This window comes from Toxotes jaculatrix, chromosome 20, assembly GCF_017976425.1.
Source record: "Toxotes jaculatrix isolate fToxJac2 chromosome 20, fToxJac2.pri, whole genome shotgun sequence".
Classification (NCBI taxonomy): Eukaryota; Metazoa; Chordata; class Actinopteri; family Toxotidae; genus Toxotes; species Toxotes jaculatrix.
The window spans coordinates 13,725,286-13,740,954 of record NC_054413.1 but is presented as its reverse complement, the minus strand read 5'-3'; the positions used below and the strand labels follow the sequence as shown (position 1 = coordinate 13,740,954).

Below are 15,669 nucleotides of genomic sequence, written 5' to 3'. Positions count from 1 at the left end.
ATGACCCCCAGTGTGTGCAGCTGTTCTTAAACTATGGGCCCTGAGACAACTTTCACCTGAGATGCAAATTGGAGTGAGCAGGAGAGATTCTCACAAGTCTAGACTTATTTACCTGAAGCTGATCCCACCTTGTAGTTCAGGGATTTCTGGCATCAGACTACCATCTGCCTCCTTATTACAGCCAATTATTCATCGTAGCTATGGGTCATCCATCTGCACTTGGGATAATTCATCCATCTCTAACGCCCTAAGCCTGCTTGACACTTCCTGAGGAGGATTCTTTCCTTACTGCCTTTTCTTCTCCAAGAAAGCTGGTAATCTCCACGGTTCTCACTCCACTGGAAATGCTGTCTTTGTTTTGCCAGCTAATGTACTGTTCCAATCATCACTATCAAACGGGTCTGAACATCTGTCCATTGCTGCTTTTAACAATGTGCAGTTGGCTTTGGCTGTTGCTGATAACCCTGAGTATATCTTAGGAGCTCTTCCTGACAAAAGAAGGCTCATGAATTTTAACTTCAGTGGTTCTTCCCAATTATTGACATCAGCTACCATTTCAAATTGCTCAGCCCAATCTGACGGTTGCTGCCTTGTGCCAGGAGAATGGTAACAATGGCTGCACTCGTCTAAAGCCCCAACACTGACTGTCTGCAGGAGGCAGCCGACCTCCCTTCTCCCTTCATTAACCTACCTCACTGTCTTTGTTGCCAGTAGCCCTAAAAACCTGTGAAGTACACCTTCCCTTCCAGAAAGTGCAACATTGCAGTGAGTGAATGCTAAAACCAAAAAGCTGGTGGTGGACTTGCGCAGACGCAGCCACTCCTCCCCAACACCAGTGAACATCCAGGGAGTGGACACTGAGAGAGTGGACTCTTACAGGTACCTGGGTGTTTACCTGAACAAAAAACTGGACTGGACTGATAATACAAACGCCCTATACAGGAAGGTTCAGAGCAGGCTCTACCTTCTCAGGAGACCCAGGTCCTTTGGAGTGCAGGGGGCACTCCTCAGGTACTTCTTTGACTATGTTGTGGCATCAGCCGTTTTTTATTGTGTGGTCTCCTGGAACAGAAGCATCTCTGCGGCAGACAGGAAGAGACTTGACAAACTGATCAGGAAGGCCAACTCAGTCCTGGGCTGCCCCCTTGACCCAGTGCAGATGGTGGGAGAGAAGCTATCATCAATGATGCTGAATGAGTCCCACCTCATGCAGGACACACTGACAGCACTGAGCAGCTCCTTCAGTGAGAGGCTGTAACAAACCAAACATATGTTGTTCAATCTCATAAATTGTATCTACTTGGAATTATTTTTAATTTTTGAAGTGTTTGTTTTTGAAGGAGAAAATCAAAAAATGCTTTCAAACATGATAATGTTTGATTATAAAGGTAATAAATCTTTAGATCTGTTGTAAAAAAAAAACATTTTTTTGTTAGTCCTCTTAAGTGTTTAATACAGTTAGGCATTCTGTTTTTATTGCTTCATAAAGATTTCACAGATTTAGACAGAGACTTTTCTGATACTGTGAAATCATCAATCAACAGCTGTGGAGAGACAGTGTGAGAGAATAAACACTGCAAGTAAATTAAATGATGATCATTTTCATGTCCAAATGCAAAGTAACCAGCAGAAACTGTGCAGTGTATGAGTTTCTGTGAATTTGCCTCTCCAACAGGCGACTGGGGGATCCAGAGGATGAGCTGAGGGACATCCAGTCAGACTCTGTGCCATCAGAGGTTCGTGACTGGCTGGCTTCCACTTTTACCCAGCAGAAAGGCCTGATGCTGCACCACAACGAAGACAAGCCACGCTTCCGCAGCATCGTCCATGCAGTGCAGGCTGGCATCTTTGTGGAAAGGTTTGGTTGTTTGGTTCACTTAAGTTTGGTTTTGTTGGGTGTTGCGTAGTATGTTCTTGATGTGACACTTTTCTTGATGTCTGGAAGCCATGGTTTGGTAATAATGGATGTTTATAAGCCCTTCTTATTTAATCATGAATTATTAATATCAGTCTGGCCATTCTCATGTGATCTCCCTCATCAACAATGTGTTTCCATCTGCAGAACTGCCACTTACTTGATGTTTTTTTGTTTTTCACACTATTCAGAGTAAACTTTAGAGCTGCGCTGAAAATGCCAGTGGATCAGCACTTTCAAAGATATTCAACCAGCACCCTCTGACACCAACAATCATGCCATGGTCAAAGCCACTTTTGCCAAATTTTTTCCCCATTCTGATGTTTGGTGTATATCTTAGTTGAAGCCTCCTGACCTGTATGTCCATGTTTTTACACATTACACTTCTGCCACATGATAGGCTGATTAGATAATTGCATGACTAAAACAGGTATACAGGCATCCTTAATCCTTATCATTCCAAGATGGCGCCGCGGATGGCTGCTGCGGTGTTTCGGTGCGCATTGTTTTGGATTGTTTTGTTTGTTTACCCTGTGGTTTGCTTTAACACCCGACTCACTTTTACCAGAGAAGAGCTCTTAAACATAAGAGAAACAACTCCAGTGGATTTATTTCCCACTTTTCTGGTGCAATCGGCAGGAATATTGGACATTCTGGTCAAAGGTGCCCTCACCTTTGCTCAGGTAGTGAAGCGCCGGAGGAGAGGTAAACGCGCCGGTGCGCTCGTGCACCTCCGCAGACGCGGGTCCCGCACTGCGCTCCCGGGAATATTTCTCTCAAACGTGCGCTCACTGTGCAATAAAATGGAAGAACTTCAGCTGCTAGTGAGTAAAAACAGAGACTTTTCAGCATCTTCGGTTTTGTGCCTCACGGAGACATGGTTGTGTGGACTGATACCGGACTCTGCGCTGCAGTTGGCAGGCTTCCAACTCTTCAGAGCGGATCGCGACACAGGACTATCCGGCAAAACTAAAGGTGGTGGAATCTGTTTTTATATCAACAGCGGCTGGTGCAACGATGTGACAGTGATCAAACGGTACTGTTCTCCTGACCTGGAAACTTTTTTCATCAACTGCAGACCGTTCTACTCGCCCCGTGAGTTTGCTTCATTCATTCTGGTAGGTGTTTACATTCCACCGCAGGCCGACGTGCAGGAGGCCCAGCGCACGCTCGCCGACCAGATTCTGTGCGTGGAGCGGACTAACACGGACTCCTTAGTTATTGTCCTCGGTGACTTTAACAAAGGTAACCTCAGCCACGAACTCCCCAAATACAGTTTATCAAATGTCCCACCAGAGAGGAGAAAACACTGGATCACTGTTACACCACTGTCAGTAACGCTTATCATGCTGTCCCTCGCGCTGCACTGGGTCACTCTGACCATGCCATGGTCCACCTGATTCCTGCATACAGGCAGAAATTAAAGCTCTGTAAACCTGTTGTGAGGACGTCAAAGCAGTGGAGCAGTGAAGCTGTGGAGGATCTTCAGGCATGCTTAGACTGTACTGATTGGGATGTTTTCAGGACTGCTACCACCAGTCTGGATGAGTACACAGAGGCTGTGACATCATACATCAGCTTTTGTGAGGACTGCTGTATTCCAACACGCACCAGGGTGAGTTATAACAATGACAAACCCTGGTTCACAGCCAAACTCAGACAGCTGAGGTTGGAGAAGGAAAGGGCGTTCAGGAGTGGGGACAGAGACATGTTTAAAGAGGCGAAGTACAGGTTTAGCAAGGAGGTGAGAGAAGCTAAACGACTGTACTCTGAGAAGCTTCAACGCCAGCTCTCAGCCAACGACTCTGCCTCTGTCTGGAAAGGGCTCAGGCAGATCACCAACTTCAAGCCTAAAGCCCCCCACTCTGCCAACGACTCACACCTCACCAACAGACTGAATGAGTTTTACTGCCGCTTTGAAAGACAATGGGACAGTCCTGACACCATCCCCCATGTCACCTCCTACCAGCTCCAACCCAACAGCCCCTCCTCCCCCACCACAACTGCATCCCTCTCCATCCTGGAGAGAGATGTAAACAGACTCTTTAGGAGGCAGAACCCCCGCAAGGCAGCCGGTCCTGACTCCATCTCTCCATCCACCCTGAAGCACTGCGCCGATCAACTGTCTCCGGTGTTCACTAACATCTTCAACTCCTCACTGGAGACATGTCACGTGCCAGTCTGCTTCAAGACCTCCACCATCATCCCCATCCCCAAGAAAGCAAGGATCACAGGACTTAATGACTACAGACCAGTTGCCCTGACCTCTGTAGTCATGAAGACTTTTGAGCGCCTCGTCCTGACCCACCTCAAGGCCATCACTGACCCACTCCTGGATCCCCTGCAGTTCGCCTACAGAGCCAACAGGTCTGTGGACGATGCAGTAAACCTGGCCCTCCATTTCGTCCTCCAGCACCTGGACTCTGCAGGAACCTACGCCAGGATCCTGTTTGTGGACTTCAGTTCCGCTTTCAACACCATCATTCCGGCTCTGCTGCAGGACAAGCTCTCCCAGCTGAACATGCCTGACTCCACCTGCAGGTGGATCACAGACTTCTTGTCAGACAGGAGGCAGCATGTGAAGCTGGGAAAGCACATTTCTGATCAAGGCTGCGTTCTTTCTCCTTTACTCTTCTCCCTGTACACCAACAGCTGTACCTCCAGTCACCAGTCTGTCAAACTGCTGAAGTTTGCAGACGACACCACCCTCGTGGTCTCATCTCTGACGGGGATGAGTCTGCATACAGGTGGGAGATTGACCAACTGGTGTCCTGGTGCTCCAAAAACAACCTGGAGCTGAACACAGCGAAGACAGTGGAGATGGTGGTAGATTTTAGGAAGAACCCAGTCCCTCCTGCCCCCATCCTCCTGAGTGACTCCTCAGTCAACAGGGTGGAGTCCTTCACCTTCCTGGGAACCCTCATCACCCAGGACCTCAAATGGGAGCTGAACATCAGCTCCCTCACCAAAAAAGCCCACCAGAGGATGTACTTCCTCCAGCAGCTGAAGAAGTTCAACCTGCCGAGGTCAATGATGGTGCACTTCTACACCTCCATCATCGAGTCCATCCTCACCTCCTCCATCACCATCTGGTACGCTGCTGCCACTGCCAAGGACAAAGGAAGGCTGCAGCGTATCATCCACTCTGCTGAGAAGGTGATTGGCTGCAATCTGCCATCTCTCCAGGACCTGTACGCCTCCAGGACCCTGAGGCGTGCAGGTAAGATTGCAGCTGATCCCTCCCACCCTGGTCACAAACTCTTTGAGACACTTCCCTCCGGCAGGAGGCTGCGGTCCATCAAGACCAAAACCTCACGTCACAGGAACAGTTTCTTTCCCTCTGCCGCCACCCTCATCAACACAGCTCCCCACCCCCTTCCCCCCCAAACAGCACAGACCCCCATTTCCCCAATACAGACTATGTTACATTAACATAATTCAGCTCTGTACTGTATGTGTTATATTAACGCTCCTATAAGGCATTATTACCTCTGCACTACATCCACTTTGCAACATTGCACATTATATTGTTATTATTTGTACAGACTTCCACTTAGTACTTCCTCTTTCTGTTATTTTAGTATTAAAAACTTTCTTTTCTTGTTCAAACTTGCACCAACAACACCACGTCAAATTCCTTGTATGTGTAACATACCTGGCAATAAAGTTTTCTGATTCTGATTCTGATTCTAATCAAGTGCTTGGTGAGTGTAGATTGCTAATATAAACACAAACAGCACCACGATAGCATGATAATACTGTTTCTGAGCAACACGTACATTGATGCCTCTGTGTAGACTAGTGGAGTTCTGGGAATTCCAGGCTGCTATGAGCATGAGAGTTATCTAAAAAAAATCACTGAGAATGCAAAGAGGAATAAGGGAGATTTAGCTGTTCTGTAGTTTGAATTTACTTATAGCACTAACTTATGCGACGCAGTGCTATAAGCACTGGTAAATTCAAACTACAGAACAGCTAAATGTCCCTTCTTCCTCTTTGCATTCTTCTGCAGTAGTACTTCAGTTGCTTAAGTAGCAGTTTTCTGTAGAGACTTGACCACTAACTGCCAAAGAATGGGGAATGGAATCATCACTGGGTACACAGTCTCTGTGATATTATTCTCAGTTGCAGTGAATCTCCTGATTAAGTCTGTGGTGAAGTCAAGGTTAGGCACTGCATGGTACACCGACAGGTCCCTGTTAGGGAATTCATGGATGACCTGCCAATAACTGCAAGAACAGTCACAGAGGACAGATGAATCCTTGAAGACATTACCAAGACCATCAGGGAAGCTCTCTGAGTCCAGGAGTACAGTTCTGAAGAGACTGCATATCAAGGGCCACTTCAGGTTCACAACTGGTGAAGATTCCATGCCTAACATCAGCAAGAAACAAGAATCAGTAGGGACTTTGAAGAAGAATCAGCCACCTGCTTGTATAGTTGCTAGCAAACTCCAGCTGCCAATAACGTAAGTCACAAGACACAGCCTAATCCAGAGAGAGCCTGAGTGGTGGAGGAAGAGGGCAGACAAACCAGGGCGGTTTCAGTGAAGTAGCAGGGCAGCTGGACATGATGAGGAAGATCTAGAGGCTGGCAGGGCATGTGGAATATACAGTAGTGGCAGATGTATTTCCTCCGGTGCTCCACTAGCAGTGTCATTCAGACACCAATAAACCTTTCTGTCTTTGTGAGAATTCAGGTTGTACATTTTGCAGAAGACCAGCAAGTTCAAGTGGACAAACAAGCATCTCCTGGCTCCAACTGGCAGTGGCACTGAAGGAAGAGAGGAAGCAAGTAGTAAAACTAGAGTCAAAGACCGTGCACACATCCTCAAATGCCAGCAGTGGTGCTGGCAAGCCTGGAATCTCCCTGGGTGTAGGGGATTCTAGGTCATTCCCTCTGGAGAGCCCTTGACATCCTTGGGATTACATTAAGTCCAGCATGAAAGAAACTTGTGGCGTTTCTCCCCAAGTAAGCCAATTCAGCTTCAACATGGCCGTGGCTGAAAAGGAATGAGCAGTAGTAATCACTCACTGTAGTGGATGTGCAGCAAAGCTGAGAGATTGTGGGACCTGAGGTGGTAGTGGGGCAGCAAGCTTTGCTATTGTGCCATCTGGAGGTGTTATGGGCCTAATTACACTGTTACCCATAAATATAATTTTTATTCCTCTTTTTTATTCCTATTTATACACATCAATAATCACATTGGAAGAGATTGATCAATAAAGTTTTGAGAAGATATACACTTTATCTAAGAATAAATCACATTGTCACAATCTTTGTCATAAGAAGAGGTAAAATATATATTGTATTTCAGCTTTATGGGCAACAGTGTAGATGAAACAGCAGGGAAGGAGGCTGCCCGCTTGACAACCTTTTGGAGGGCTCCAAGTGGAATGCAGTTGGTAGCATCATCAACAACAGCAGGGCAATGAAAACATGACTGAATGTAGATTTGGCTGAATGATGATCTGCAATAAGTATCTTGCAAGTTGCAACAATAATTTTTCACCCTACAAAGTTTTGACATACATGAGTCAAGACTCACATTGGTGAGAGGTCATTTGTCAGTTAAATATAAGCATTGATAATATTAGTCTGTTCATATGGCTGATGCTGTTAGTTTTCGTGGGAGAACAAACTTGCCTTGTGACATACTGTAGGTTGTCATGAGAGTCCTAGAGCATCTTTAGTTGTAGAATACTATATTTTTACTTATTGAGATTATTTAGAAATATTTTCTTCTCTGGTTGCAGTTTGGGAGAAACCTATGGCATGTGGGGAATGGTGTTAGGATTTTTCCCTAATTTTTTGACAGCAATATCAAGACTCACTGCCAAATGTAAAATTTGTACATTGTTAAAGTAGGAACAAGAAAGAAGAGATTGTGTTCTTTAACTTGCCTCTCAGAACTGAGACAGTAATCTTCTAGTCAAACCCTGGTGTGTTCTGCCCTCTACAGTCACTATTGAGAAATGCCACTGAATGACTTCTAAGATACTAAGAACTAGGAATTATGTTCAATTGTTTTGCCTTAGTTTATAAATTTTATAAATATTTTATAAATATTAAATGTCCCAAATTTAAGAAATAGACAGGAAATATTTTTTTTAAAGAAAATAGAAAAGAAGTCCTTATTCTCTCTCTCTGTCTCTCTCTCTCTCTCTCTTTCTCACTGTGTGTGTGTGTGTGTGTGTGTTATATGTCTGTGACAGGATGTACAGACGAACCTCCAACATGGCCGGCTTGAGTTATCCCCCAGATGTTATCACTGTGCTCAAGGTATTAATGTGTGTCTCTGTTTGTCTCTGTATGGTGGAAAGTTTCGAAGAGACTCATATGCAAATGGAATGAGACAACATTTCAGATCTCTTTCATTCTTCCACAGTATGTAAATCACTGACATACATTTGTTTTAATTTCACAAATTATATGCAGGTGCAGGGTTACAGTGGTAAAACGAAAAAATACCCACACACTGCTTTTTTGTTCCCAGTTCTACCATAGTAATGAACAGGTGAATGGGTGTGTTGATATTCATTTGCTAATGAAAGTTATTTTTATGTATTCTTTTCTGTTCTAGAATGTAGACATGTGGTCCTTTGATGTGTTTGTGCTGAATGATGCGAGTGGGGATCATGCTCTGAAGTTTGTCTTCTATGAACTACTAACCAGATACGACTTGATCAATCGATTCAAGGTATGCCAGCAGACCACTTCCACTGCCACTCATCAGTCACTTCAGATGTGATTGCGTGGATCTTTTCATTTTCAAAGATATTTTCGAAAAATATTTATTGATAAATGGTAACAAAACTCCACCTCTGTTGAGTCTAAGAAGAAAACAGACTGAAGAGGTCACAGAGGAATGGTTTAGTCTTACACCATGTATGTACAAAACATGAAGATCTTTGGAGGTCGCTTACAGTCTTTGGAGTGTTCAGAGCTTACAAATCGTCTATTTTCAAATTTTCATCTTCTCATTAAATGATTGTGACAATGTGATTTATTCTTGATAGATAAAGTGTATATCTTCTCAAAACTTTTTTGATCAGTCGCTTCCAATGTGATTACTGATGTGTGTAAATAGGAATAAAAAGAGGAATGTGTCTGAAAACAAAATTATTCCAATTTTATGGGCAACAGTGTATAAAGGGGGAACTCTTCCAGGTGTTGGGGCACACTACTGTATGTGTGAAAAAAAATTCTATAAAGCATTTTATGTCTCTAGAAAGGGCTGCATGAAGTTTGATAGATATCCTCAGTGAGATGTCACTTCTTAGCTAGTGGCTCAAGGCCTTATTGGCTATTATTAGCATAACACATGAGCATAACACCAACCAAATGTTAGTCGCTGAGTTGCACTTTGGTTAATGTAGGTGCAAGATTTTGACCCAGAAAAATGCATGGAATAAAATAGGTATGTCTGGTCCTGCTGCATTGATCATTTTTTAAGCTATTATGACTTTGACAGTGTTATATAAGTGCAATACTAACTTGGTGAGGTACTCTTTTATAGGTCTCACTTTCCAGGCTCAGAAAAGGTCATATACTGTATGTCAGCATGATTGTTTGTTGTGTTTTTTGTCAGGTCCCTATTTCTGCTCTCATATCATTTTTGGACTCGCTGGAGGTGGGCTACAGCAAATACAAGAACCCCTATCACAACCTGATGCATGCTGCTGATGTCACACAGACTGTCCATTACCTGCTCCTCAAGACTGGCATGGTGGTAAGTCTGGTGTTGGGTTAATGTCAATGTGAAATCACTTTTTAGAAGTGAAAAAATGCAAATTTTCTACTGTACTATATTGTAATTTTTCTAATAATTTAAGAGTTTTATTGGGCCTTAATGTCCAAAATGGTAAATTTATCTTGCCTACAACTGTTAATGATGTAGGTACAGTATGTCTAGAACAGCATCTTTAGAAATGTCTGCCAGTCCTGATTTGTCGTTAGACTGTCTCTCTCCCATAGATCTAGCTGAATTGACTTCAATAGTTTCTAAATCTAAATCATCATGTCTTTTGGATCCTATCCCGACCAGACTTCTTAAAGATGTGTTGCCTTTGATTGGCACTCACATATTAGATCAGATAAATCTCTCGTTGGTTACAGGATATGTTCCACAGGCTTTTAAGGTTGCAGTTATCAAACCTTTACTTAAAAAGCCTTCTCTGGACTCTGACATTTTGGCAAACTATAGACCTATATCCAATCTCCCCTTTAATTCTAAAATTCTTGAAAAGGCTGTTGCAACTCAGTTGTGTGATCATCTACATAGGAACGGTTTGTTTGAAGTTTTTCAGTCAGGATTTAGAGTTCATCATAGCACAGAGACAGCACTGGTGAAAGTTACCAACGACCTTCTTATAGCATCAGATAATGGACTCGTCTCTATACTTGTCCTGCTAGATCTTAGTGCTGCATTTGACACCATTGATCATAATATCCTATAGGAAAGATTGGAACATGTTATTGGGATTAAAGGAACAGCACTAGGCTGGTTTAAATAATATCTATCAGATAGATACCAGTTTGTTCATGTTAATGATGATCCCTCCATATATACCAGAGTAAGTCATGGAGTTCCACAGGGTTCTGTGCTTGGACCGATACTGTTCACCTTATACATGCTTCCCCTAGGCAATATTATCAGGAAGCATGGAATAAATTTCCATTGCTATGCAGATGATACCCAGCTATATTTATCTATGAAGCCAGACGAAACAGATCAGTTAGCCATACTTCAGGCATGTCTTAAAGACATAAAGGCCTGGATGACCTGTAACTTTCTTCTTCTGAATTCAGACAAAACTGAGGTTATTTTGTTTGGTCCCAAACACCTCAGAAACAGTTTATCTAATCATATAGTTACTCTGGATGGCATTAATTTAGCCTCCAGTACAACTGTGAGGAACCTTGGAGTTATTTTTGATCAGGATCTGTCCTTTAACTCACATATAAAACAAGTCTCTAGGACCGCCTTCTTTCACCTGCGCAATATCAGTAAGATTAGGAACATTCTGTCGCAGAGTGATGCTGAAAAATTAGTCCATGCTTTTGTTACTTCTAGGCTGGACTTCTGTAATTCCCTATTATCAGGATGTCCAGTTAACTCTCTAAAAAGCATCCAGCTGATCCAAAATGCTGCAGCGAGAGTACTGACTGGAATTAGCAAGAGAGATCATATTACTCCTGTACTAACTTCTCTTCATTGGCTTCCTGTAAAATCCAGAATTGATTTTAAAATCCTTCTCCTTACATATAAGGCCCTCAATGGCCAGGCTCCTTCATATCTCAAAGAGCTGATAGTACCATATCATCCTAACAGATTGCTTCGTTCCCAGAATGCAGGTTTGCTTATGGTTCCCAAAATCTCTAAAAGTAGAATGGGAGGCCGAGCCTTTAGCTATCAGGCCCCTCTCCTATGGAACCAACTGCCAGTTTGGGTTCGGGAAGCAGACACCCTCTCTAATTTTAAAACGAAGCTTAAAACCTTCTTGTTTGATAAAGCTTATAATTAGTTGTAGTTACAGTCCTAGTTATTTATTAAACTTATAGTTAGTCACAATTATCTCTATAGACACTGTTACAGTTAAGGATATAGCCCTTAGTAGGGCTGGCTCAGGCAACTGAATCATCCCCTAGTTATGCTGCTATAGGCCTAGGCTGCTGGGGGACATCCCATGATTTACTGCGCACTTCTTCTTTCTCTTTCTCTCCTCAGACCCACTCTCAAATTTATTAGCCTTTATTACATGTCATTAACTCTGTGTCCTCTCTGTCCCGTAGTCCTGTGTTTGTTTCTCTCTGGTCTCTCTTTCTCTGTACCTTCCTGCAGGTACCTCTGGCTCCGGAGCTGCATGTCCTATGGTCCTGGCTCCACCCACCTGCTGCTGTTTATTGTTTACAATGATCTATCTCTAACATGTTTAATGTTCCATTCTGCTACAGATAAATATTTGATTAATATTCTTTGCAAACTGTAATGTAAATAATTACCAGTCATGACAGCTTTTTGCCTCTGTGCTCTGTTTCATAATTCTAATCTGCTGAGCACACATTATCCAATAACTGTTCACTAACTGTAATGTAAATGCTGACCCACATTGTCTGTATTATGCTGCATGTCCTTCTCCCCCTCTCCTCCATTCCTAGCTGTCCTATCTTCCTCCTTTTCCCCCTTTCACCCAGCCCGGCCATCGGCAGGAGGGTCCCCCATCTGAGCCAGGTTCTGCTCAAGGTTTCTTCCTGTTAAAAGGGAGTTTTCCTTGCCACTGTCGCCTTAAGTGCTTGCTCTGGGGTCAGGCTCTGGGTCTCTGTAAAGCGCTTTGAGACAATTTTGATTGTGGAAGGCGCTATATAAATAAAATTGAATTGAATTGAATTGAATTAAATGGACTGCATATATGTGCTTTTACACTACAAGTCACCTTCACCCATTCACACTCATTTCCTACGGCACTTTCCCTGGGCATATAACACTTTTTATGAAAACACACAGGACACATGGGCACATGGGCCATGGGTACATTGTGAGCAATTTGAGGTTCAGTATCTTGCCTCAGACTGGAGGAGCTGGGGATCGAACCACCAACTTTCTTCTTACTATTGTTCAACAGTACCTACAATCATTCAGCACATAGAGCTTTTCATAACTCAAAAAGCAATGAAACCTTACATATAAGGCTCTCAATGACCAGGCTTCCTCGTATCTCAAACAGCTGATAATACCATATTATCCCAACAGATTGCTTCATTCCCAGAATGCAGGTTTGCTTGTGGTTCCCAGACTCTCTAAAAGTAGGATAGGAGGCTGAGCCTTTAGCTACCAGGCACCTCTCCTGTGGAACCAGCTGCCAGTTTGGATTCAGGAAGCAGACACCCTCTCCAATTTTAGAATTAGGCTTTTGTTTGCCAAAGTTTATAATAATGAATAGCTTGCTAACCATTTTCATTTGTCTTGTGTTTTTCCCATTTCTCTCTCTCCCTCTCCTTGTCTGTCCGTCTCTCTCACAGCACTGGCTAACTGAGTTAGAGATCTTTGCCATAATCTTTGCAGCTGCCATCCATGACTATGAACACACAGGGACTACCAATAACTTCCATATTCAAACCAGGTAATTTCCACTCAGCATAATTTGTAACATTGCAGGGGGACATTAAGGACACCATAGATTAAGCCTCCATAATTAGAAAGTGAAATGATTTAAGATTTAAGATTTAAAAGCTGTAAATTATTTTGCATACCCATCAATTTGCTGAAACTGGAGTGTTTTTGCATCATTGATCATTTCTATACACTATTACTTTTATAATTATTGTTGTGATTTAGGGTTAGCGTTATGTTTTTAAAAGATGTGATGAATGTAGCTGTGTGGAATTTACAGGTCAGACACAGCCATGTTGTACAATGACCGAGCTGTCCTGGAAAACCACCATGTCAGCGCTGCCTATCGTCTTCTACAGGATGACAATGAAATGAACATCCTCTCTAATCTTTCCAAAGATGACTGGAGGTGATAATACTAATAATATTAATTAGACATTTTCCTTCAGGTAATTGCTGACATTAGCACATAATATTCCCATAGTGACAATGCTAATATGCAGATGTTATACATGTAATGTTTTGTTCACTGTCTTAATTCAGTGTGTTAGAAAGCTTACATTTCTTCACATGCCAAATAGCACTCAACAAAGTACAGCTGAGGTGAATGTGTTATTTTCACAGCTATTTGGTCATAAACCAAAGAATTGGACAACTTGAAATTTTGACCTGATGATTGTAGTAGCTGAAAAGTCAATAAATCACCAAAGACCACAGTTATTCCAATTCATTCTGAAGAGAGCATGAATGGTTATGTCAGTCCACCTATTAGTTTTTCCAGATATCTCATTCTAATTCACTTTTTCAGAGAACTGCGGACTCTGGTAGTGGAGGTGGTGCTGGCCACTGACATGTCTTGCCATTTCCAGCAGATCAAAGCCATGAAAAGCCTTTTACAGCAGCCTGAGGCGTGAGTAGTGAATTTCACTTCTGAGGCAGAGTCAGTTTTGTTGATGTTCACCCAAGTTGTAAACAGGCCTCTCAGGTCCTTTACAAATCTCAAAACTTCAGGGGGATGCTGACACTGTCAAATCGTGGGGACGGCATGGCTGTCTGCTTTTTTCTGCTACCTACAGAAGATGTACTGGGTACTATTAAATTTTAATGTCCTGTTGTGCGAGTGAGACACAAAAATATTCATTTTTTTTAACACCTGCAATGTTGTATTTTGTTTGGGGTGGCAGAAACAACTTTTGAACTCAACACTGCTGGTTTAAGTTGCTATACAGTCCAATCAGTCAATGCTGGGCTGTTTTTTACTTAGACATATGAAATGTAATATATGAAAAACAGTGTAATGAAAACAGGCAAAGGAAAAGGCAGTGCTGTGATCTCAACAGTAGGGTCACCGCAGTCCAAAAAGGCAGCCAAACTCTGTACTACTACCACTCCACTCCAGTCTTACTGTTTCTCCTTGAAAACCTTAACACTTTTTCCTGCAAAATGATTTTGCATTTCTCTTCAGAGATTAAAAGGATACTTTTTGCAAGCCTTAATTGCATTACAGGCAGCAGAATATCACATGAGCATCCAAAGTTAGGCGCAAGCAAGTATTATTTGATGTATTTTTTTAGTGGTTGGCAGCACGTTGTATCATTGACAGCAGCCCGGCAGTGGCTGATATAACTGTATTTTGTAGAATTGACAAACCAAAGGCCTTGTCCCTGTTGCTGCATACTGCTGACATCAGCCACCCTGCCAAACACTGGGAACTTCATCACCACTGGACCACATCCCTGCTGGAGGAGTTCTTCAGACAGGTAGTCACCAAACTCAAGTCACTGTACATATAACAACATTCACAGAATGCTTAGGTAATGGTTCTTGATATCTTTATGAACTATGTACTGTACTTTCTAGAAATACAAGCTTGATTTGCAGTCTCTGCTGGTTGTTATTTAGATCAGCTCTTTAAAGACCTATGTTATGGTCTGTTGTTCAAAGGCAACCGAGCATTCCATTCTTTTGGCCTTAGGTTTAGGGTATCCAGAAAGCACAGGTCAATAAGCTATTACTTACTGACATTCTGATTAAAAATGAATACATAAATAAATAAGTATATAAAGTACATAGTGAAATTGTGTAACCCGTGCCTTATAATGCTAAATTTTTTTTCAGGGCGATAAAGAAGCAGAGCTGGGTCTTCCTTTCTCCCCTCTCTGTGACCGTAAATCCACCATGGTGGCCCAGTCCCAAATCGGTAAGGTACACTGATAACTAAGTATATTCAACACCATGAATCCACTTCATTTACACTGTGATCTCAGGTGTCATAGTGTTTGTTTTTCTAATAAATTTGTGAAAGCAGTATTACAAGTTTAAGTCCAGCAGATCCTCATGGTAATGTTTAAGCCATTGCACAGTTCAGGTTTCCAGCACAGATCACAGCTCTGTGTGGAATGGGAATCCATTGTTTTATTGTGTCTGTTGGGAATTTATCTAGCCTTGTGTTTCTGTTTGTGGATTTAGTGAGGTAGTAGTTACTTTCAATCTTTTGCTAACAAATTTAAATGTGGCATATATTCACTTTTTCATGCGCTGATGAAGTAATAGTTTATGGTTTGGACAAACTGAGGGCTTTTCTAAAGTCTGTTGCCTAAGGTGCAGTAGAGTAGTAAAACCAGCTCAGGACTTCAACATC

The 15,669-nt window shown here is 42.6% G+C and overlaps 1 protein-coding gene across 1 annotated transcript in view; it reads left to right on the top strand.

The window, feature by feature from the left end:
- Positions 1-15,669, top strand: part of pde1ca (phosphodiesterase 1C, calmodulin-dependent a) — a 49,420-nt gene that overhangs the window by 13,541 nt on the left and 20,210 nt on the right. The window contains exons 5-13 of the mRNA XM_041066323.1: positions 1,676-1,858; positions 8,131-8,197; positions 8,499-8,615; positions 9,507-9,647; positions 12,938-13,038; positions 13,309-13,437; positions 13,837-13,938; positions 14,668-14,788; positions 15,147-15,228. Of these exons, the coding sequence (XP_040922257.1) occupies positions 1,676-1,858; positions 8,131-8,197; positions 8,499-8,615; positions 9,507-9,647; positions 12,938-13,038; positions 13,309-13,437; positions 13,837-13,938; positions 14,668-14,788; positions 15,147-15,228 (1,043 nt within the window). The remainder of the gene's footprint in view (positions 1-1,675; positions 1,859-8,130; positions 8,198-8,498; positions 8,616-9,506; positions 9,648-12,937; positions 13,039-13,308; positions 13,438-13,836; positions 13,939-14,667; positions 14,789-15,146; positions 15,229-15,669) is intronic.